The 24,254-nt window shown below is 45.3% G+C and overlaps 1 protein-coding gene across 2 annotated transcripts in view; it reads left to right on the forward strand.

Annotated features, from left to right (window-relative positions):
* Window positions 1–24,254, forward strand: part of AADAT (aminoadipate aminotransferase) — an 84,246-nt gene that overhangs the window by 54,444 nt on the left and 5,548 nt on the right. For both annotated transcript variants that reach the window (XM_030191548.1, XM_030191547.1), the window contains exons 11-12: window positions 1,135–1,199; window positions 19,332–19,438. In XM_030191548.1, the coding sequence (XP_030047408.1) occupies window positions 1,135–1,199; window positions 19,332–19,438 (172 nt within the window). The remainder of the gene's footprint in view (window positions 1–1,134; window positions 1,200–19,331; window positions 19,439–24,254) is intronic.

The following is a 24,254-nucleotide window of genomic DNA, read 5'->3' on the forward strand; positions in this document are numbered from 1 at the left end:
ATGGAAGCGGTAGCAGGAGGGCAGTGGGTGGGGTTGGAAGTGGCTGCGATGGGGAGGCAGGCCAAAATGTGCCCCCTCACCTTGGGCCCTGGCCCCCTCTCCTGTCAAGGTCTGGCTAAGCCCCTGCTTTCCCAGAGGAGGAGAAGCAAATATTCAGCTGCAGCCAGCCAAGTTCAGGCTGGCTTTGTATCCTGATATACAGCAGCTCCCTGCTGGTCCTGATGCAAGGCAGGTGAAACCTTCTGGTGCATATTTTATGAAACACTTGGCCCAGCTCTACACAAATGCTGCCCCAGGAACACCTAAGTGCGATCTGAATAAAAATGCAGATTTATGTATGCAAATATACCCATGCAATGTTTTTAAAGTTACCTCATACACTGTCCTTGGCATCCAAAGATAGGCACGTAATTCGGACTGGAGTTACAGAATAGGGTCACTTGTATGCGTAAACTAATTGATTCAATTGGTGCTTAATTGTCAATAACTATCAATAATTGGCCTTAACAAGTGCTAATTGGCACTAATTAGAAGTTATGTGCGTAACTGATCTCTGCCCCTGTTCTGCAAAAAAATGCACCTAATTTCTATAGTGCTCATCTGCCATAGGAGAAGAATGGGCAGGTCAGGGGAGTGCCCAGCTTTTATGCATGGATTTATGAAATACTTGCATTTATGCACCTAAATGCCAGTAGATAGGAGCATGCATTTCCATCAGCCTTTTGCTGGTGTAAATGCACACACCTAAAGTTAGGCATGAGAATTTGGACTTAAGCTAATATTCTCTAATAGCAGTTCTGTGCAGAACTGGTGTTATAAAATTTGCATTTAATACCCTGTATCTCAGTGCCTATCTATAGGCTCCATTTACTGAATGTACCCTTGTGTGTATTGTGTAAGGGGTCCTTTTACTAAGGTGCACTAACAGATTTAGCACATGCTAATGATTAGTATGCGCAAAATGCTGCACAGTTCATTGTGTATCTGTGGGCTTCTTATCATTTAACGCATACTAATTCATTAGCCCGCACTAAATCCATTAGTGCACTTTAGTAAAAGGATCCCCAAGTTTCCCTTGTTTATCACAGCTTGCTGTGTTATGGTTGTCTAATTCAGACTTTTTTTTATTTGTAGCGTGGCTGAGTTTTACAGGAAACAGCGCAATGCAATGCTTGCTTCAGCAGAAAAGTGGCTAACAGGTCAGTCACCCCAGTAAAACAATTAGGGCCCCTTTTACAAAGGCATGCTAGCGGTTTTAGCGCGTGCTAAAAATAAACGTTCGCTAAACACTAGACACGTCCATATATTCTTATGGGCATCTCTAGCGTTTAGCACATGCTGATTAAAAATACTAGTGCGCCTTTGTAAAAGACCTCTATAGAGGCCCTTTTACTAAAGCTTACTGCACACTAATGGAATTAATGCATGCTAAATGTTAAGAAGCCCATTCTTTACCTATGGACTTCTTATTATTTAGCACATGCTAAGCTTTAGTAAAAGGACCCCTGTGAAGAAACAGTGTGTTTTAAGCCTGTAAAATGTATTGGATATTTTCCTGCATTAATTATGTCCTGAAGTGTATTTCTCCTGTTTGGCCAGTAGGTGGTGTTTCTTTGCTGTAAAGCTGTTACAGAGAAACGAATGTTCTTTTCTTTAGTTTTAGCACAAAAGCAGGGAGCAAGAAGCAGTATACTTTTGAAATTCTTGTTCTGGGCTCTGATTGGTCCAGGAGCTCATTTTTATTTGGAAAATACTGGCTTTTGCTCCAGTCTTATCCAGGAAGAAGAGAGAGACAGATCTCTTTGCTAAGGCCCTCTAAACAGTTACATTTGATAACTTGTGAGCAGCTATATGTCCTGATCATCCCAGGTACTTTTCAGAAGGTATATAAATGTTTAGTTAGTGTTACAATTGATCCATATTTTAGTTACCTGTTATTGTTTGCTAATTGCACATTTTTTTGTACACTGTTCAATTTTTAAGACATTAAACAATATGATGTTTATTGCCTCTCTGTCTGGAGTGAAAGAATCCTGGTGGTTTGTGTGTTGTGTCTGTGAGTGCTTTCTGGGAGCTGTGGGACCACTGAGAATGTGGCTTCAGTAACCTAGAAATCACTGGGGTAATTTGAGAGCGGGAGAGGCTATGGGAGAGGGGTGCTAGTGTAGAGCAGGAGCAGCAGGTACAGACGGACCTGAGCTGTGCTGGGGATAGACTGTCTAGTGGCCCCTTTATGAGAAAAATAAAAATGCCATGTATATGCATATACATAAAGGGAGAAACCTGTGTAATCAACTATAGATAAGTTATATAAGTATTGCCATACTGGGAAAGACCAAAGGTCCATCAAGCCCAGCATCCTGTTTCCAACAGCAGCCAATCCAGGTCACAAATACCATTTTATACTACTTATCCCAGAAATAGTGGATTTTCCTCGAATCCATGTAATAATGGCCTATGGACTTTTCCTTTAGGAAGACGTCCAAATCTTTTTTAAACTCCGCTAAGCTAACCGCCTTTACCACATTCTCTGGCAACGAATTCCAGAGTTTAATTACACGTTGAGTGAAGACAAATTTTCTCTGATTCGTTTTAAATTTACTACATTGTAGCTTCATCACATGCCCCCTAGTCCTAGTATTTTTGGAAAGCGTAAACAGACACTTCACATCTGCCGGTTCCACTCCACTCATTATTTTATAGACCTCTATCCTATCTCCCCTCAGCTGCCTTTTCTGCAAGCTGAAGAGCCCTAGCTGCTTTAGCCTTTCCTCATAGGGAAGTCGTCCCATCCCCTTTATCATTTTCGTTGCCCTTCTCTGCACCTTTTCTAATTCCACTATATCTTTTTTGAGATATGGCGACCAGAATTGAACATAATATTCAAGGTGCGGTCGCACCATGGAGCGATACAAAGGCATTATAACATCCTCATTTTTGTTTTCCATTCCTTTTCTAATAATACCTAACATTCTATTTGCTTTCTTAGCCGCAGCAGCACACTGAGCAGAAGGTTTCAACGTATCATCAACGATGACACCTAGATTCCTTTCTTGGTCAGTGACTCCTGACGTGGAACCTTGCATTACGTAGCTATAATTCAGTTTCCTCTTTCCCACATGCATCACTTTGCACTTGCTCACATTAAACATCATCTGCCATTTAGACGCCCAGCCTCGTAAGGTCCTCTTGTAATTTTTCACAATCCTCCCACGATTTAATGACTTTGAATAACTTTGTGTCTTCAGCAAATTTAATTACCTCACTAGTTACTCCCATCTCTAGATCATTTATAAATATGTTAAAAAGCAGCAGTCCCAGCACAGACCCCTGGGGAACCCCACTAACTACCCTTCTCCATTGAGAATACTGACCATTTAATCATTCTATCTTATAAATAGTTTTTAATTCACAATAGGACACTACCTCCTATCCCATGACTCTCCAATTTCCTCTGGAGTCTTTCATGAGGTACGTTGTCAAATGCCTTCTGTAAATCCAGATACACTTATTTTCGAAAGAGAAGGGCGCCCATCTTTCGACACAAATCTGGAGATGGGCGTCCTTCTCTCAGGGTCACCCAAATCGGCATACTTTCAACACAAATCTGGAGATGGGCATCCTTCTCTCAGGGTCACCCAAATCGGCATAATTGAAAGCCGATTTTGGTGTCCCCAACTGCTTCCTGTCGCAGGAACGACCAAAGTTCCCGGGGGCGTGTCGGAGGCATAGCGAAGGTGGGACTGGGGCGTGCCTAACAGATGGGCATCCTCAAGCGATAATGAAAAAAAGAAGGGCGTCCCTGATGAACACTTGGCCAACTTTACTTGGTCCTTTTTTTTTATGACCAAGCCACAAAAATGTGCCCTAAATGACCAGATGACCACCAGAGGGAATTGGGGATGACCTCCCCTGACTCCCCCAGTGGTCACTAACCACCTCCCACCCCAAAAAAAACAACTTTAAAAACTTTTGTCATTTTTTTTTAGACTATGGGTGAAGGACGTCCTTCGCTATGCCTCCGTCCCTGCGACGGCAGTTGAGGACGTCCTTCCTGTGCCTCTGTCCCTGCGACGGCAGTTGAGGATGTCCAAAATGTGGATGTTTCTGTGAGAAGGACATCCATGCCTTTGCTATGCCTCTGACACCCCCTTTATTTATGTGGATTTGGGATCACAAGTAGCAGCAGTGGGATTTGAACCAGCCACCTCTGGATTGCAAGACCAGTGCTCTAACCACTAGGCCACTCTGCCACTCCACTCCCTTGAAATTTGGCCGTCCCTGTGAGGGGGACAGTATGCAGGTCCCTGGGGGGGAGGTATGTGTGTGTGTGTCAGCGGAGGCATAATGAAGGCGTGGACCTTCTTTCAAACATTTTGGTCGTCCTCAACTGCCCCCACCCCACAGGGATGGCCAAATTTCAAGGGAGTGGAGTGGTGTGGAGGAGTAACGGAGTGGCGGAGTGGCCTAGTGATTAGAGCACTGGTCCTGCAATCAAGAGGTGGCTGGTTCAAATCCCACAGCTGCTACTTGTGATCCAAAATCCAAATAAAGGGGGTGTCGGAGGCATAGCAAAGGCATGGACGTCCTTCTCACAGAAACATCCACATTTTGGACATTCTCAACTGCCTTCACAGGGACGGAGGCATAGGAAGGGCGTCCTCAACTGCCGTCACAGAGACGGAGCCATAGGAAGGACGGAGGCATAGGAAGGACGTCCTCAACTGCTGTTGCAGGAAAGAACATCTTCAACTGCCGTCGCAGGGACGGAGGCATAGCGAAGGACGTCTTTCACCCATACTCTTTAAAAAAAAAAAAAAAAGACATCCCTGACAAACACTTGGACGTTTTCACCTGGACTTCTGTTGTTCTAAGGTTGTATACAGCTATTATACATGCAGCTTGTCTGCATGTATGAATCCATCTTTGGCATGCATAGAGCAAATCGTGTGCAAATGAGCTAACATCTCTAAGGTCGACCTAAATTTGCTGATTTGGGCGTCCCCGACCGTATTATCGAAAGGAAAGATGGGCGCCCATCTTATTTTGATTATATGGGTTTTCCCGCCCCTTCGCAGAGCCGTCCTGCGAGGACGGCCCCAGGAAAACTTGGGCGCCCCGTTCGATTATGCCCCTCCACATCAACTGGATCACCTTTATCCATGAAAAATATTAGTGCAGGGGGTTACCCAGCGGTAATCGAGTAGTGCTGTATGCTGACCAGTTACCGCTAGGTTAGTGCAGGAGCCTTTACCACCCCTTCAATGGGTGGCAGTAAGTGCTCCCTCCGAAATGGCCGCACTGCAAATGCAAACTTACCACACGGCCATTTCATTTTTTCTAATTTTCACCACTGCAGTAAAAGGGACCCTGGGGCATTCAAAACCAGCCACCACGTCTAGCGCAGGGTACCTTTTACTGCAGCTTAGTAAAAGGGCCCCTTAAACTTTGGCCTATGTGCATGAGCAAGTTTTTTATGATGTACTCATTGGCATACTCAATATGTTCAAAAAATGACATTTTGTTAAAAATTCCAACAGAAAAGGAACAGAGATCGGGAATAACACAGAAGAGCTCTTTGAGGGGCTAGTACTTAAATTGTGGACTATGCTCCGAAAGGTAAAATAGAATGAATCATGCTTTTTTTTTTAGACAAAATGTTAAAATTTGGTTCTTCTGACAATTCTCAAATCTAAATTGGCTTTTATGTTGTTAATTGATTCTATTCACAAAATGCTTAACATCAAGATAATCATACTCACCAAATTAATATTCAATTAAATCCAAATATATATTCATATAGGAGAAAAAGACCCATTAATACAGAAGGAAAAGACTTCAGAAGCTCAGCAGACAAAAATGTGTTTTAGCAAACCCAATTAGAGCTGCTTAACCTCTGAGCAGCTTCGCCACTGGTCTCAAAAACCTCCCTTTTAAATTATTTTATAATATAATATTTTCAATCTTTGAATTTTCCACTTATCTTTCATTTCCATTCTCTCAGGTAAAAGTAAATAAACCAGGCAACTTAGCTTGCAATGAACGCTAGCTCTACAGAGCGCTTCTGTTTTGCTACTGCTTCTTTGGGAGATTAACGATTTGCCGCTCCTAAAAAGACTTACTGCCAATTTGTTTCCTAACAATGGGAAAGCAGCTAATACCCTGTTTCCCCGAAAGTAAGACATCCCCCAAAAATAAGACCTAGTAGAGGTTTTCCTGAATTGGAAGATATAAGGCCTCCCCCGAAAGTAAGACCTAGCAAATTTTTGTTTGAAAGCAAGGCCACCCCCGGGCCACCACCCCCACCTGAGGTCACCGGGCCCCCCTTCCATCGCTCCCAGAACTAACCTTAAACGCCTCCTTTCACCTTCGCAGCAAGCAGCAGCAGGGCAGACCTCTCCTTCCTTCTGTGCCCCACCCTCGCGGACGTTACGTCAGGTGAGGGCGGGACACGGAAGGAAGGAGTGGCCTGCCCTGCTGCTGCTTGCTGCAAAGGTGAAAGGAGGCATTTAAGGTTAGTTCCGGGAGCGACGGAGGGTGGGTGGGCCAACCCCGATGTTTCCCCGAAAAATAAGACAGCCTCTGAAAATAAGACCTAGCGCATTTTTGGGGGCAAAAATTAATATAAGACAGTGTCTTATTTTCGGGGAAACACGGTAGTTGGATTCCTGGTAAAATTCAAAGGATCTGAGGATCCAAGTGAACTGTAAATGTCCATTTAAATAAAACAAGACAATCATTCACACATATGTGTGCTAGAAGTTCTAAAGCATATTCTGATCCTTTGTGGATGAACGAGATGCATACAAATGCATAGTTTTCCTTTTGATGGCGTAATATTCTAATGAGAGGTAATTAGGATGATAATTCTTTAACAGTGCATCCAGAGGATGCCTCATAGGTACCTGTTATATAAAGAAAAATAGGCACCTACTGTCCTTTATAGATTGCTAGTGTAAATTTATTTTTTTTTTTTAATTTTTGTTACATTTGTACACCGCGCTTTCCCACTCATGGCAGGCTCAATGCGGCTTACATGGGGCAACGGAGGGTTAAGTGACTTGCCCAGAGTCACAAGGAGCTGCCTGTTGGATACATATGTACAAATGCACTTAGGCATTAGCACTTACGCTTGCCAGGATACTAAAAGAACTCCAACATGAAATTGCTCATCTGCTGTTAATGATCTGTCATTAAAATCGTCCATAGTACCTGAAGATTGGAGGGTGGCCAATGCAACACTGATTTTTAAAAAGGGTTTCAGGAGTGATCCAGGAAATTACAGACTGGTAAGCCTGATGTCAGTGCCAGGAAAAATACTGGAAACTATTATAAATAATAAAATTACGGAACATGTAGATAAACATGGTTAAATCAGTGTTTCCCAAGTCCAGTCCTGGAGTACCCCTTGCCAGTCAGGTTTGCAGGATATCGACAATGAATATGCATGAACTTGATTTGCATATGCTGCCTCCATTATATGCAAATCTCTTTCCTGCATATTCATTGTGGATGTCCTGACAACTTGACTGGCAAAGGGTGCTTCAGGACCGGACTTGGGAAACACTGCTTTAATGGGACAGAGTCAGCATGGGTTCAGCCAAGGAAAGTCTTGCCTCACCAATTTACTTCATTTCTTTGATGGTATGAATAATCCTGTGGATAAAGGTAAGCCAGTTGATGTTCTGTAGCTTGATTTTCAAAAAGCTATTCACAAAGTTCCTCATAAGAGGCTCCTGAGAAAATTAAAGAGTCATGGGATTAGGATGCAAGGCTCTGGTGTGGATTAGGAATTGGTTATTAGACAGAAAACAGAGGGTAAGGTTAAATGGTCATTTCTCTCAATGGAGGAGAGTAAACAGTGAAGTGCTGCAGGGATCTGTACTGGGACTGGTGCTATTTAACATATTTGTAAGTGAACTGAAAATCAGAACAACAAGTGAGGTGATTAAATTTGCAGTTGACACAAAACTGTTCAAATTGTCTAAACACAAGTGACTGTGAAAAATTGCAAGAAAGCCTTAGGAAGTGGAAGAGTAGGCATCCAAATGGCAAATGAAATTTAATGTGGACAAATGCAAAGTGATGCACATTGGGAAGAATAATCCGAATCATAGTTACCTGATCCTAGGGTCCACCTTAGGAGTGAGCACCCAAGAAAAAGATCTAGATGTCATTGTAGACAATATGCTGAAATCTTCTGTTGAGTGTGCAGCTGCAGCCAAAAACCTAACAGGATACTAGGAATTATTAGGAAAGGGATGGTAAGTAAGACCAAGTATATTATAATGCTCCATGGTGCAACCTCACTTTCCATATCATCATGCTGATCAGTCCATAGACTGGTGGGTTGTGTCCATCTACCAGCAGGTGGAGATAGAGAGCAATCCTTTTGCCTCCCTATATGTGGTCATGTGCTGCCGGAAACTCCTCAGTATGTTCTCTATCTCAGCAGGTGGTGGTCACACACAGCAGCAGCTCTGGCTAGGTCTCCAAGCCTAATTTTTAGGTTTTGTTGAGTACCTGGGGTTGAGGGCTCTTCTTGAGCAAGTGCAAACCTGGTGGCGCCAGGTCCCTCCTTTTCTCCCCCCTCCCGCTGGCTCCGTTAAAAAAAAAAAAAATGTTGAACGTCCTTAAGGGCGTTTATTTCGACGTTTATTTAAACATTTATTGCAGCTACTCACTGGGACACCAGGTCGTTACAGCTCGGAGCGAGAAGCAGGTAATTTTTACCTTTTTATAGCAGGCAGGGGGTTCCCCGATCGATCTCCACGTGGCCTATGGCGTCAGAGGGCGAGGGCGCGAAGAATCGCTCCCCGGACCGCGTGTGGTACCAAAGAAAGGAGGTTCTGTACGGCCTATCCTCGACCTCAAAGGGGTCAATCGGGCCTTGAAAGTTCGGCACTTTCGCATGGAGACTCTCCGCTCTGTGATAGCGGCAGTGAAGGCAGGGGAGTTCCTGGCATCCTTGGACATCAAGGAAGCGTACTTGCATATTCCCATCTGGCCTTCTCATCAACGCTTTCTGCGTTTTGCAGTCCTGGGCCGACACTTCCAGTTCAGAGCCCTCCCGTTCGGGTTGGCTACTGCTCCGCGGACCTTCTCCAAAGTAATGGTGGTCATCGCGGCCTTCCTACGCAAGGAAGGAGTACAAGTCCATCCTTATCTGGACGACTGGTTGATCCGAGCCCCCTCTTATGCAGAGTGCGGCAAAGCTGTGGACCGGGTGATTGCTCTTTTGAGCTCCCTGGGGTGGATCATCAACTGGGAGAAAAGCCAGCTGCACCCGACTCAGTCCCTGGAGTATCTGGGAGTTCGATTCGACACCCAAGTGGGCAGAGTGTTCCTGCCGGACAATCGGATTGTCAAACTTCAGGCTCAGGTGGACCAGTTCCTAGTAGCCTCTCCGCTTCGGGCTTGGGACTATATGCAGCTGTTGGGCTCTATGACGGCCATGATGGAAGTAGTGCCCTGGGCCAGGGCTCATATGAGACCACTACAACACTCTCTGCTGCAGCGCTGGACTCCGGTGTCGGAGGATTATGCTGTGCGCCTTCCCTTGGACCCAGCAGTGCGCAAGGCGCTGAGCTGGTGGCTGAAGACAGACAAGTTGTCTGCAGGGATGCCTCTTGTGACCCCGGAGTGGATTGTCGTCACGACGGACGCCTTTTTGACGGGCTGGGGAGCCCACTGCTTGGGAAGGACAGCGCAGGGGCTCTGGTCTCCTGCAGAGGCAAAGTGGTCTATCAACCTCCTGGAACTCAGAGCCATTCAGTTGGCACTTTTGGAGTTCATCCCGGTACTGGCGTTGAAGCCAGTACGGGTCCTGTCGGACAATGCCACGGCTGTGGCCTATGTCAACCGCCAGGGAGGTACCAAGAGCGCCCCTCTAGCCAAGGAAGCCATGAATCTATGCCAGTGGGCGGAAGCGAACCTGGAACAGCTGTCAGCTGCCCACATTGCCGGAGTCATGAATGTCAAGGCGGACTTTCTCAGTCGCCATACCTTGGATCCCGGAGAGTGGCAGTTATCGGCTCAGGCGTTCTTGGACATCATGAAGCGCTGGGGCCAGCTGAGCCTAGATCTGATGGCGTCATCGGCCAATTGCCAAGTGCCGTGCTTTTTCAGCAGAGGACGGGACCCTCGATCTCTGGGAGTAGATGCTCTTCTCCAACAGTGGCCGACACAAGAGCTTCTCTATGTGTTCCCGCCCTGGCCCATGTTGGGCAGGGTACTAGACCGGGTGGCAAAGCATCCGGGCCGGATAATCCTGGTGGGTCCGGACTGGCCCAGATGTCCCTGGTAAGCGGACTTGATCAGGCTCTCAGTGGACGACCCTCTGCGGCTGCCAGTGGAGCAGGGCCTGTTGCATCAGGGTCCCGTGGTGATGGAGGATCCCTCCCCCTTTGGTCTTACGGCCTGCCTATTGAGCGGCAGCGTCTGAGGAAGAAGGGCTTCTCAGACAAGGTCATCGCCACTATGCTGAGAGCGAGGAAGTGCTCTACTTCTACTGCTTACGCCAGGGTTTGGCGTACCTTTGCAGCGTGGTGTGAAGCAGGCTCTCTTTCTCCCTTCACTGTTCCAATTTCTTCAGTGCTGGCGTTCCTGCAAGAAGGTCTGGAGAAAGGCCTGTCGCTCAGTTCCCTTAAAGTCCAGGTAGCGGCTCTGGCTTGCTTCAGGGGCCGCCTGAAGGGTGCTTCCCTGGCTTCGCAGCCAGATGTGGTACGTTTTCTCAAGGGAGTTAATCACCTGCGCCCTCCTCTGCACTCAGTGGTGCCTGCGTGGAATCTCAACCTGGTGCTAAGAGCCTTGCAGAAGCCGCCTTTTGAACCCTTGTTGAGGGCATCTCTGAAAGACCTGACGTTGAAAGCAGTCTTTTTGGTGGCTATCACTTCAGCCAGAAGAGTTTCCGAGCTCCAGGCACTCTCATGTCGAGAGCCTTTTCTGCAGTTCACTGAGGCAGGAGTGACTATTCGCACAGTGCCTTCCTTCCTGCCCAAGATTGTTTCTCGCTTCCATGTGAATCAGCAGCTCTGTCTCCCTTCCTTTCGTAGGGAGGACTACCCAGAGGAATACTCTGCTCTCAAATATCTAGATGTGAGACGAGTCATCATCAGATACTTGGAGGTGACCAATGATTTCCGGAAATCGGATCATCTGTTTGTCCTGTTTGCAGGTCCTCGTAAGGGTCTGCAGGCTGCTAAGCCTACAGTGGCAAGATGGGTCAAGGAAGCCATTGCAGCGGCTTATGTGGCCGCGGGGAAGGTGCCGCCTATTCAGCTGAAGGCTCACTCCACTAGAGCTCAGGCGGCCTCGATGGCAGAGGCCGGGTCCGTCTCCTTGGAAGAGATTTGCAAGGCGGCAACTTGGGCATCGGCCCATACCTTCTCCAGGCATTACCGCTTGACTGTGGCTGCTCGGGCGGAGGCCCGGTTTGGAGCTTCAGTGTTGCGGTCAGGGATTTCAATGTCCCGCCCTGGGTGAGTACTGCTTCGGTACATCCCACCAGTCTATGGATTGATCAGCATGATGATATGGAAGGTAAAATTATGTATCATACCTGATAATTTTCTTTCCATTAATCATAGCTGATCAATCCATAGCCCCTCCCAGATATCTGTACTGTTTATATTCTGGTTGCATTTCAGATTCAAGTTTAGTCTTCAGTTCCTGTTCAGGAGGACTTCGTGTTCAAGTTTTTTCAATTGGATTCTTCAAGAGTTGAGACGAGTTTGTGTTACAGTGAGCTGCTGCATTCCTCTCCCCTCCGTTTTACGGGGCTGGATTGAGACATAAATTCTGCCGGCGCTCCCTCCCGCTTCGTGCGGCTGTAGGGCAGCTTTGTACCCCTCCCGCTTCGGCGGTGTTAGGGTCAGTCAGCTCCTCCCGCGGTTGCGGTTGCAGGATAAGCCAGATCCCCCCGCATCGGCGGGGTGGTGTCCCTCCCCCGCTCCGCGGGGATGAGCTGGACGGATTCCCCTCCCCCACTTGTGTGGGGATGAGCTGGGTTAATTCCCCTCCCCCGTTTCGGCGGTGGTGAGCTGGGCAGAGTGTCCCTTTGTGGGTGTAATTCTCTAAGTGCTGAGTCCTGCGGATGGAGCTTGGATATCGACATACTGAGGAGTTTCCGGCAGCACATGACCACATATAGGGAGGCAAAAGGATTACTCTCTATCTCCACCTGCTGGTAGATGGACACAACCCACCAGTCTATGGATTGATCAGCTATGATTAATGGAAAGAAAATTATCAGGTATGATACATAATTTTACCTTCAGTATTGCATTCAGTTCTGCTATATCTGCTATCTCAAAAAAGATATAGCAGAATTAGAAAAGGTTCAAAGAGCGACCAAAATGATAAAGGAGATAGAACATCTCTCATATGAGGAAAGGCTGAAGAGGTTAGGGCTCTTCGGCTTAGTAAAGAGACAGCTGAGGGGGGATATGATTATGGTGTAGAACGGGTAAAAATTGAATCCATTTTTCACTCTTTCAAAAAATACAAAGACCAGGGGACACTCAATGAAAATATTTTAAAATGAATAGGAGGAAATATTTTTTCACTCAAAGAATAGTTAAGCTCTGGAACTTGTTGCCAGAGGATGTGGTAACAGTGGTTAGCGTGTCTGGGTTTAAAAAAGGTTTGGACAAGTTCCTGGAGGAAAAGTCCAAAGTCTGCTATAGAGATAGATATTGGAGAAGCCACTGCTTTCCTTGGGATTGGTAGCATGGAATGTTGCTACTATTTGGGTTTCTACCAGGTACTTGTGACCTGGATTGGCGACTGTTGGAAACAGGATACTGGTCGAGATGGACCATTGCTCTGACCCAGTATGGTTATTCTTATGTTCTTAAGTGCTGGCGACTCACCCATCTATAAAATATGCTCTATGTAAGAGTTGCACATATTTACAGAATAGCACATAGGTGCATATCTGAATTGTGTGCACGTATGTTCATATATACATGCATGTGTTCTAGTATTCTGAACACTTCGTGCACATGACTAGTGCATAAATGTTAGTGCCTGCTATACAGTATTACAATCTGGCGCTCATTTTCAAAGCAGATGGACATCTCAAAATAACCAAAAAATGTCCATCTGCCAAAAATGTCTAAGTTGCGGTTTTCAAAAGGTAGAATTTGGATGTTTTACACTGCAGCTCATCGAAATAGCAAGGGGGCATGTTTTGGACAGGACTAGAATGGGACCAAAGTTAGGGCATCTTTCAGCAATAATGGAACAGGAAGAAAACGTCCAAGGCAAAAAAAGGAAGGTCATTATTTAGACCTGTTTCAATCATGTCCAGGATACAAAAAGGTGCCCTTGCATTACGTAGCTTCTGACTATACCTGAACCTGTGGGATAATTGTGTCCATCAACAAGGAGGTGGAGATAAAGAGCTGAAAACTGAGCTGAGACATAACTCTTTTGGCATCCAGTCCAGCTCCTCATTATTTTCTAGCTCTAGCAGGTGGATGGACACACTTTTCATTTCTCTGATTCTGAGTAATTTGCTCCTGGTTCAGTTACCGGTCCCCAGTTGAGCTTGCAGGTGGCTTGAGTCTGCAGAGTCATATCTGGAGGTCTTCAGATCCCTGTCTCTGATGCCCCATGAATTTACTTCTTCCCTTCCTTCACCTCTCCCATTTCCCATGGAGCTTTTTTTTTCCGCAGTACGTCCTTGCTGTCACAGCACGTTGGCAACTCTGGTTGCAGCACTGGGCAGTGGATACAGCATCAAAGTCACATCTAGTTAAACTGCCTTTTTGGGGCAAGTGCTCTTTGGAGAAGATCTCAGTAACTTGAAGAAAGAACTGTGGGAAACGAAGCCACAGTGGTTGCTGGAGCATAAGCTGATAGCATCTGTTCATCCGTCTTCAGGAGGCAGCAAATGGTACCGGCCTGGTCATCAGCGGTATGGTCAGAAGTCCCACTTTCAGGCACGCCAGTCTTCCTTTCGTGTGGACTGGAAATCCACATCTCAGTCAGCTAGTCTTCCTTGAAGCTTCTCAATGTGTGTCGAGTCCTTCTTAGATATCTGGAAATCACAAATGAGTTGCACAAATTAGACAGACTGTTTAAACAGAGGATTGGCCTCATGACTTCCAAGCCCACAGTTGCTAGATGGCTGAAGGAGACTACTGCACTACCTTTATTGCTTGCAGGGAAGCAGGCCTTGAGGGCTCATTCTACGAGGTGTACAGCAACATCCTGGGCGGAGCCTACCTTACTGTCTCCGGCGGATATTTGCAGGGTGGAAACGTGGTTGACGCTGCATACCTTTGCCAAGCACTACATGGTGGACGTTGTGGCGCACTCAGAAGCTAGTTTGGGGCTTCGGTCCTCAGGGCAGCAGCACCAGGATCTCGCCCAGTCTAGAGATTGCTTTTAAACATTCCACAGGTCCTGGAATATTGGGAACCTACTTAATGGAAGGAGAAATTAGGTCTTACCTGATAATTTTCTTTTCTTTCCACTATTTCATTAATCCTTCCCACTATTTCAGAGGTTTCTGAAATGTTTAGTCAGTGTGAAGTAATGTGTCTGTTCTGCCCCCATATTCATGGAGGCAGGGTGTATTATTATGTACTAGTAAAAAAGGCCCGTTTCCGAAACCAATGAAACGGGCGCTAGCATGTGGTTTTTTTGTGTGTGTATGTGTCACAGAGTTATTTTGTGTGTGTGTGTGTGTGTGTGTGTGTGTGTGAGAGTGTGTGAGGGTGGGGTGTGTGTGCAGGTTGTTGATGTGTGTCTTTTCTTTTGTTTTGTTTTTTGGGTGGGGGGGTTGGGGGATGTGCTGTGCTCGCAAAGTGGGATGGATTGGTGTGTGGCTTTGAGGGTATGTTTCTGTTGTATTGTGTGTGTGTGGTTTTTTCTGTCAAGGAGGTTTGTGGAGGGGGGTCTTTCTGTTGGTGAAATGTAAATGTGGTTGTAAGGGGGTCAGCCTTTGCTGAGTGGTGGATTGTTTTTTCTGGGGGGGGGGGGGGTTTGTGTTGTGCTGAGGCAGCAGTGTTGTTTTAGATGGGCGGAAGGTAGAGGAGCACGTTCTTGGTCTGTCGGTATTTTTTGGCTGTTTCAGGGCTGCTGTAGGAGAATGCTGGAAGAGAAATGTGCTGTGGGAAGCAGCGCTGTCTTTTTCCGTTGGGCTGGGGTTCTGGGCATCCTGGAGGTGGGAGACGGCTGGCCTGAGGATGAGGATGGTTGTTTTAAGTTGGCGGAAGGGAGAGGAGCACGGTCTCGGGCCGTCGGGGGGGTGATCTGGTATGTTCGGTCCATTTCAGGCCGGCTGCAGGGGAATGCTGGAACATTTATGCACTGCGGGAAGCAGCACCGTCTTTTTCCGGGTGCTCGGGGAATCCCCGAGGTGGGAGACGGCTTGCCTGAGGCTGGGGATGGTTGGGCACGTCCTTGGCCGCTTCGGCAAAAGGGGAAGAGGAAGGGGGTGGGGAGTTACCTGCAGCCACGTGAGAAACCGGGTATTCTTTGTTTGTTTTGTATTATTAGTTTGCATTTCTGTTGAAGAAAGAGTGGATGCCTTTCGAATGATGGAGGTGGTGCATCGGTGTGCGGTTGTTTCGTTAGTTTGGCAGCCAGTCTCCAGCGATTCCTAGGCAGGGAAGGAGTAGGGAAACACGCGGACCGTGTTTCCCTACTCCTCCCCCTTCCTTGGTCGCTGTTTGCTGCTGGCTGGGTCGCGGGTAATCCTTCCAGCTGGGCCGAAGCTTCTCCTGTTCGCCCATGTCCCAGATGGTGAGGGGCACGCTGTTCTCTGGCTCCACCGACTCCACATCAAGCGAACCCAAATATAGTCTGTGCTATAGTCCCTCCAGCACTCTTCAGTACCGGCATTAGGCATTTAAAATTTTCTCCCCTCCCCCCCCCCCCCCCCCCCCCCCAGTCTATTTTTGCACATACCCACAGCAGGAATATTCTTCTCTCGTTCCAGCGGTGGTTCTGTGCTCTCCCTGCTGCACAGATAATGAGCCGTTCTGCTGGGGAATGCTCCTCCCTTATTGCCACGTAGTTTCCTCTGATAGGTCTGTCTTACGTTGCCTACAGTTGCCTGGGAACGGTTTTGTGATGGTCCTTAGTGTTTCAGAACGTTGAGGGTGTTTTTTCTGATTGGCCCATCATGCGAGGGCAGGGCAGAGAGACATGGTCAGTGTTGTGGCTTCACCACCATGAACTGGCGAACCCTTCAGGGAGTGACTGAGTGACTTCAGAATGTTGTCTTCAGAACGTTGAGGGTGGGTTTTATTATAGTAGATATTTAGTATGAGTATTATTTGTATTCAATAGTATTATCTGTGTATAGTTAGCACTGTGTATTAGGACTGCTTTTCCTATAGTGTGCAGTTCCTGTGATTGACTCCTTGTGAGCTTTCCCTATTGGTTGTAAGCTCTGAGCTAGGGCCAGCACTCCTTCTCTGCCCCTGCAAGCTGTGTGAGAAAGCGCAATCTTCTTTGCATACAGTGGTGATCAGGAGCTGCTCTAGGGTGCTAATCCCTCCTTAATCTACTATAATTCCATCAAGATTTTTCACCATTTCCCCAGGTTATTCCCATTTATTTCCCCTGAGTTTTTCCCCTTTATTCCCCTTTGAGTGTTACAGCTTTTCCTCTCAGCTGGGCTGAGGTTCTGGCCATCTCCTTGCCTTTGAGATGGCTAGAGAGAAGGCAACACTTCTTTTATAAGCAACTGAACTGTAAATTGGATTTTCTTTGTTTATTCTGAGTACTACAATAAAGAAGATTTGCTTAAGAACTGAGAGTCTACTGGTAAAGCTTCTACTTGGGGATGTTTTTTTCTGGCTGTTTAAGTGCACTATACTTAGCCTAGAACACTATCAACCTTATTTTCGAAAGAGAAAGACGCCCATATTTTGACCCAAATCGGGAGATGGGCGTCTTTCTCTCGTGGGGGCCCCAAATCGGTATAATCAAAAGCCGATTTTGGGCGGTTTCAACTGCAATCTGTCGCGGAAACAGGCAAAGTTGACGGGGGCGTGTCGGAGGCGTGGTGAAGGCGGGACTGGGGAGTGTTTATCAGCCGATGAGAGATGGGCGCCCTCAGCCAATAATCGAAAAAAGAAAGGCATTTTTAGCGCGAATTTGGGTCACTTTATTTGGACCTTTTTTTTTTTTCACGAACAAGTCCCCAAAAAGTGCCCTAAATGACCAGATGACCACCGGAGGGAATCGTGGATGACCACCCCTGACTCCCCCAGTGGTCACTAACCCCCTCCCACCAAAAAAAAAAAACAACTTAAACAACTTTTTTTTCCAGCCTGTATGCCAGCCTCAAATGTCATACCCAGCTCCATCACAGCAGTATGCAGATCCCTGGAGCAGTTGTTAGTGGGTGCAGTGGACTTCAGGCAGGTGGACCCAGGCCCATCCCCCCCCCCCCACCTGTTACACTTGTGTTGGTAAATGGGATCGCTCCAAACTGCCCCCAAAACCCACTGTACCCACATCTAGGTGCCCCCCTTCACCCATAAGTGCTATGGTAATGGTGTAGAGTTGTGGGGAGTGGGATTTGGGGGGATTTGTGGGGCTCAGCACCCAAGGTAAGGGAACTATGCACCTGGGAGGTATTTTAATGTTTTTTTTAATTGTTACAAGTGCCACCTAGGGTGCTCAGTTGGTGTCCTGGCATCTGAGGGGGACCAGTGCACTACGAATCCTGGCCCCTCCCATGACCAAATGCCTTGGATTTGTTCATTTTTGAGCTGGATGCCTTCAGTTTCCATTATCGCTGAAAAACGAAACCGCCCAGCTCAAATCCGCACAAATCCAATGCATTTGCCCGGCACAAACCGTATTATAAAAAAAAAAAGATGGACACCCATTTTTTTTGAAAATACAGTCTGTCCCACCCATTCACTTACCCGTTCTCGGAGATAGATGCCCATGGAGATGGGCGTTCGTGTTCGATTATGCCCCTCCACGCTTACATAGAACAGTACAGGGTCAAATAATGCCTTTCACCTTGCATGGTGCTTCTTGCATTTCTCTTGTTCTCTACAAATTGTCCAGAGATGAGAGAGGTCCACACATGTTTGCTTGTCTGGTTAGTGTTAGGTAGCGAGTCATTTAAGCTTGTTGTGTTTATTCTGAGTTTATCCTTACTACATGTCTAAATAAATACTGAGGAGCCGGACTGGATGAGTACGGCTCCTCAGTAACTTGATGGAAGAGACTGGAAGAGAGATGTGTCTCTACTCAGTTTTCAGTTCTCTATCTCCACCTGCTGGTTGATGGACACAGTTATCCCACAGGTTCTGGTATAGTGGGAAGGACTAATGGAAAACAAATTATCAGGTATGACCTAATTTCTCCTGAGTAGCTGACTACTGGAGGGATGATAATTTCCCAATGGTTACTGACCCCCCCCCCCTGTCACCTTCCTAAGAACTGAAAGTGACAGTGGATATCAGGCTGTATGACAGCTTCAGGTATTATGGCCATTCCTAATAGAGCAGCAAGAAAGTGTAAGGAGTAGCCTAGTGGACAGTGTAGTGGACTTTGAACAACGGGTCCCAGATGTACTCTTTTATTTCTGTACAAATATGTGAGCCCTCTTGGCAACACCTTCAAGCATGATGGCTATTGTAGTGGTGTACCTTTAGGTACAGTCAGAAGCGGAGCCAGATTGACGGCGCGGGGGGAGCGAAAGCGGCGTGATAGTGGACTTTTGCTGGCGCCGGCACACATTTTCAATGCAAAACGTTGAGAAAAAAATAGGTGCTGGTACCGGCAGAACTCCGTTTGGGGGAGCAGCCGCTCCCCTGGCACCCCTCCCCCCCCCCCCTAGCTACGCCACTGGGTACAGTATGTTTTTTCCTAGAGAGTTCACAGTAACATATAAAAGAATTAAGGTGGGATTTGTACCTGGGTCCCATTGTTTAAAGTTTACTGCACTGACTTCTAGGCTGCTCCTGTGCTCTGTAGAGACGTCTGGCCATTTTTGTACAAATTGTGCCAGACAGATTTTTTATGCCTGCTTTTGTGGTGTTCATAACTTGAATGTTTCACTTTGGAAAATGGCTGTTAATTTTGGATGTTTTCAGAGCAAGAACAGCCTACTCCTATATTTTTGAACAGGAAATCTCAACATTTATCCTGTTTGAAAATGGCTGTGAGATGGATTGTGTTTTGGACATTATGAGCAGGATGTCCCAATTCTGACTTGGACATTCTTTCAAATGTGCTCGTCCCTATGTACTTCTCATGGTCATTTTTCTACTTTCCCCTATCTAAATCAATAGTAGATCCTGTACATTGGTTTCTGGTACTTATTCAATATGTTATCTGACCCTTAGGTTTGGCAGACTGGCACTGCCCTAATGCTGGGATGTTTTTGTGGATTAAAATTCATGGAATTAGTGATACACATCAGCTAATCATGGAAAAGGCCTTCAAGAAAGAGGTAACATATCTTCATTTGTCATGAAAAAGAAGTTCAATTTGTACATTTGTGAGAAAAAAAAAGTTCAATTTATAGAAATGTATTTGTACTTGAAGTAATACTAAGAATTCTAGAATAAGTAACCACAAACTAAAAATAGAAATATGTAGACAAAAATTAAACAGAACCACCGAGAAGCCATATTCTGCATACAGTGCAAACCAAAGAAAGAAATATTTTGCACAGTACAAACACATCCCTTTGTACCATGCAAAATATAAAAAGAGCAGATGTAAATTTCAAAAGCTTGCATATTTTAATTGCTACATTAAAAATTAACAAAGCAAAAACAGAAAATAAGTGGTACTCGTTCAACTCCACTCATTATTTTATAGACCTCTATCATATCTCCCCTGAGCCGCCTTTTCTCCAAGCTGAAGAGCCCTAGCCACTTTAGCCTTTCCTCATAGGGAAGTCATTCCATTCCCTTTATCATTTTCGTCACCCTTTTCTAATTCCACTATATCTTTTTGGAGATGCGGTGACCAGAATTGCACACATTATTCAAGGTGTGGTCGCACCATGGAGCGATACAAACTGCCCAGTTTAATTGGTTTGAATATCGACTCCAGAATTCCTGGAGTAATTTTATAAAATACCTTAACATGCAGAAAATCCTATATAAAATTGCACTCATTTGTCTGTGCAGCTGCTTTCTACGTAGGTGCACCTCAGGCAGTTTTATAAGAGCACAGCTGGACCTGATAAAATGGTGCACTGCCTTAGAATGTGTGCTGACCACACTCTCAGTTGTGCCCATTAGCCCATCCCTAGTACGAGTACTGTTTGGCTTTCCCAGTTTGGCAAACTGAATTAAGGAAAACAGTAAACTTATGTAAATACAGATGAACTACGTTTTGGCTCCTTAATATGCAAAAGCTGGCACAGTTAATTCAACATAACACTAAAGCAAATCATTCTTTTTAACTCAGTGTTAATAACAGTAGCAAACACTGCCAAAGAAAATGCAAGGTGTGTTCACAGTTCTTTCCTCTGTAAAAAGCACAGTATTGTCACCTGCTTCAGGAAAATTCCTATGATCAGAGGAATTGATTTGGAGGCAGGACTAGGAAAAAAAAAAAACAAGAATAAATGTCCACCAGGATCATCAGTTAGCTAAGGTGGAAAACACATTAATTTTCAATATTGCTTGTGCTGAAAAAAAGGAAGATATGAATAATGTCATCAGCCATTGGGAAACAGAAAAGTGGGCACAAAACCAGGAGTCCCAGAGACTGGATCACAGTAAAGCTAAAACCAAATTTTATTAATTAGTATATTTGACTCTACTCCTGGTTTTGTGCCCACTTTTCTGTTTATTTTACAAAGTATCCATGGGTCTTCTTTGAGTTCTCCACGCTTTGTGGATTCTCTATTGACTATATCAGCCATTGGGAGACAAATGAAATATTTACTTATGTATTTATTTTGATTTGTGTGTTGCCAGCCTGTTACACCCCAAAGCAATTTACAATATCACCCTCCTCCTCCCTTTCATTCCACCTTTACAGAAATCACACACAACACACTACCTATTATTCCCTTACCCCTTCCCCTGCTACCAATTTATAATGCTGCAGCCGGCCTATACAGCCATATTTTCAGCAATAAAATTGCAAATGGTTTGAGTTGTTATTTCATCTGGCAAGGCATTCTACCAACCTGGTCTCCAAACGTAGAACACCCTCCCCGTGTCCTTTCCAACTATGTTTCAGCTATCCCTAAGATAATCAGCAACTCCTTCCCTCCAACGTCCAGTCCATCTAGGTTAGCACAGTTTGGAGGGTGGGAGCAGGAAGGCAATGAACGTATCTATGGAAGATTTTGCAACTGGTGTGGGTCTTTGAGATGAACGTTCTGATGTCACCCAAGTGGATGGAGCTCCAGCTCATACTTTAGCAGTACTGCAGTGCCACTAACGAATCAAAAAAAAAAAAAAACCCAACAAGAACTTCTCCAACAATATAGTGCAAACAATAGGAGTGGAAATACACACTTAAATGAATAAATAAATAAGTAAAGAGAGCTGGGAAACCTTTCAGTGTCAATGCCCTTACAATGGGTCCCTTATGGCCATCAAAGTACATTGTAGTAGAATAATGCTATACATTCAAGCTATCTGGTGCACCCAGCTCATAGATGTTGTGCAAGTTTCCATGATTCATTACAGAAGTAACCTGTGTAATAAAGACAAAATTGTGCACTAATATTTAATAAGTGCAACATAGATGAATGAAATCAGTAAGCAATATACAAAAATATAAACCGCAGTTGGGAATGGGGTCCATAGGTAATACCTGAGGATCTGAAATGCGAAAACTACAGATATCGTCCTCATTTCATTAAGATAGTAGCCCTTCTATGAAGTTATTTGTTATGCCCTGCAAGTAACCTAGTTAGGTACAAGCAATCTTTTTCTTTTTATTCTGCCCACCCTTCTCATGGGCAAATAGAAGGCCTTTCTAATCAGTGAAACAGCTTCCACAGGTAAGCTAAGTACTTCCACAAAATAATGCTTCTATGCTTCCATGGGAGGGGTCAAGAGAATAACAGAAAAGTAAATTGCTCTAGAGCCATTTTCCAAATTCTGTAGTCTTCGATGGACTACATTCTTATCCAGAATTAATGCAGCTTGAGTAGAAGCCAGCTGACGTACCTACTGGTCACCTCTGCCACCTTTTACCTTGGCACAAAAGAATTTTCTTTTGCATGACAGACCAAACATGAACATTTATAACAATGCGAAACAATAGACATATCAGTGTGTTATTAAATATATATCGTGCAGCAGAGAGAGGGAGCAAAACAAAAAGTACCAAGAGCCTTCAAAAAAAGCAAGCTATGTGCTCTTTGTAGTGCCAGTGAGGTATTAACTTCCTTTAGTACCCTATCCCTTCACTAGCTCGGTAGACTTGTCCAGACTTTGAAATCCACACAGCTCCTCATGACCCTCTTCCCTCCTACCTTGTCAAGCGCTTTCTGAGCACACTCCTTTCCTACATACACTCTATGGTTTCTCTTAGCCTCTCTATAGGGGTCTTTTACTAAGCCAAGGTAGCGTTTTTAGCTCATGGTAGAAATCAACTGGCGGTAAATGCCACATCGCCTATAGGAATATAATAGGCATCTCAGTGTTTACCGCCATCTGATTTGTACTATGAGCTAAAAATGCTAAAGGACCCCCTATGGGTATGGTCCCTCACAGTTGGAAGATAGTATATATTCATCCCAAGATTAAGGACTCCACTCAGCCAGTGACCCAGCAAATTACCGCCCAATAGCTACTCTTCAATTTCTGGCAAAAATTACCGAGTCCAAATTACACCACCAAACTTTGGAACTTATCTCTAAAAATCAAACCCTGCATCTCCATCAGACCGGCTTTCGCCCACATCGCAATACGGAAACGACCCTTCTTGGTCTCACAACTTACATTTACCACCATCTTGACAAGTTTCAATCTGTCCTTCTGCTGTCACTCAATCTTACAGCGGTATTCAATTTAGTGGACCACTCTATTCTGCTTTCCCATCTCTCTCAGGCTAGGCTTAAAGATAAGGTTTATAACTGGTTCCTCTCCTGTTAGGACTGTACAGTCTGATTCCCTTCCTTTTTCTTTCACTTCTGGTGTTCCACAGGGGTCCATTCTAGACCCCTTACTGTTCAACATTTTTCTAGTACTTCTTCAGACTCTAGCACACTCTCTTGGTTTCACTGTATTTACTTATGCCTATAACATTCAGCTTCTTTGTACCCTTGACCCAGCAAATCCACAGGATATCTCATCTCTCAACTCTAAGCTTACACAGATTACTGACTGGCTTTGGGCTAATAAGTTAGTTCTAAACCTAAAGAAATCCAATTCTCTTCTTTTTGCTGCAGGCAACCAGGCTCTTCTCATCTGTCCAGTCCTACTCTGCAATACTCCTGTTCCCTTAGTCACAAGCACAAAAATTCTTAGGGTTACTTTTGATGATAACCTTTGAGAGATGCAATCCATAGGTGAGTTATTAGAGGCTCGTTCTATAAGCTAAAGCTGATTCACTCTATGCGATCTCTCCTCCACCGGTCAGCAATTAATGTCTTAGTGCATTCCCTGGTCCTCAGTCAACTTGACAGATGTAACTCGCTTTAGAAATCTCTCACATCAAAGGATTTACATCGCTTCCAACTCATCCAAAATACAACGGTTAAACTTATTCTTGGGACCTGGAAATATGACCATGTAACACCTGTATTTGAAAGTCTTTCACTGGCTGCCAGTTTCCTATCACATTTCCTACAAAATCTTGCTTCTAGTTTTCAAAATTAAGTCCACTGGAGATCCTGCTTTTCTCTCTTGTCTGCTATCTCCTTATGTCCCAGCAATATCCCTCAGTTTTCAATACGGCATCATTTGGTCACTCAGAAACATCACCCAGGCTAAAATTAGGCATGCTTTTTTTTCTGTGCAAGGACCTAAGCTCTGAAATCAGCTCCCAGAACACCTTAAGCTTCAAGCGTCCCTGCACTGGTTTAAGGCTGAGCTTAAAACTCCTTTTTATGGAGACATCTCAATGCCCTCTGCTGGTCCGCCAGTAGGCACAGATATCATGAGATTATGGGATTCTGAAGATGCTCCCCCCCACCCAATTGTGGTACACGCCCTGCTTTCCTATCATGATTTTTTAGTTCCCTCCCCCCCCCCCGCCCTTTTTTTATCCTGTCTGTTTTTGCTGACTCTTTCTTCTCCTTTAGAGGCAGATGCACTAAAGCTAAATGAGCCTTTAATGACCCT

This window comes from Microcaecilia unicolor, chromosome 2 (genome assembly GCF_901765095.1).
Source record: "Microcaecilia unicolor chromosome 2, aMicUni1.1, whole genome shotgun sequence".
NCBI lineage: Eukaryota > Metazoa > Chordata > Amphibia > Gymnophiona > Siphonopidae > Microcaecilia > Microcaecilia unicolor.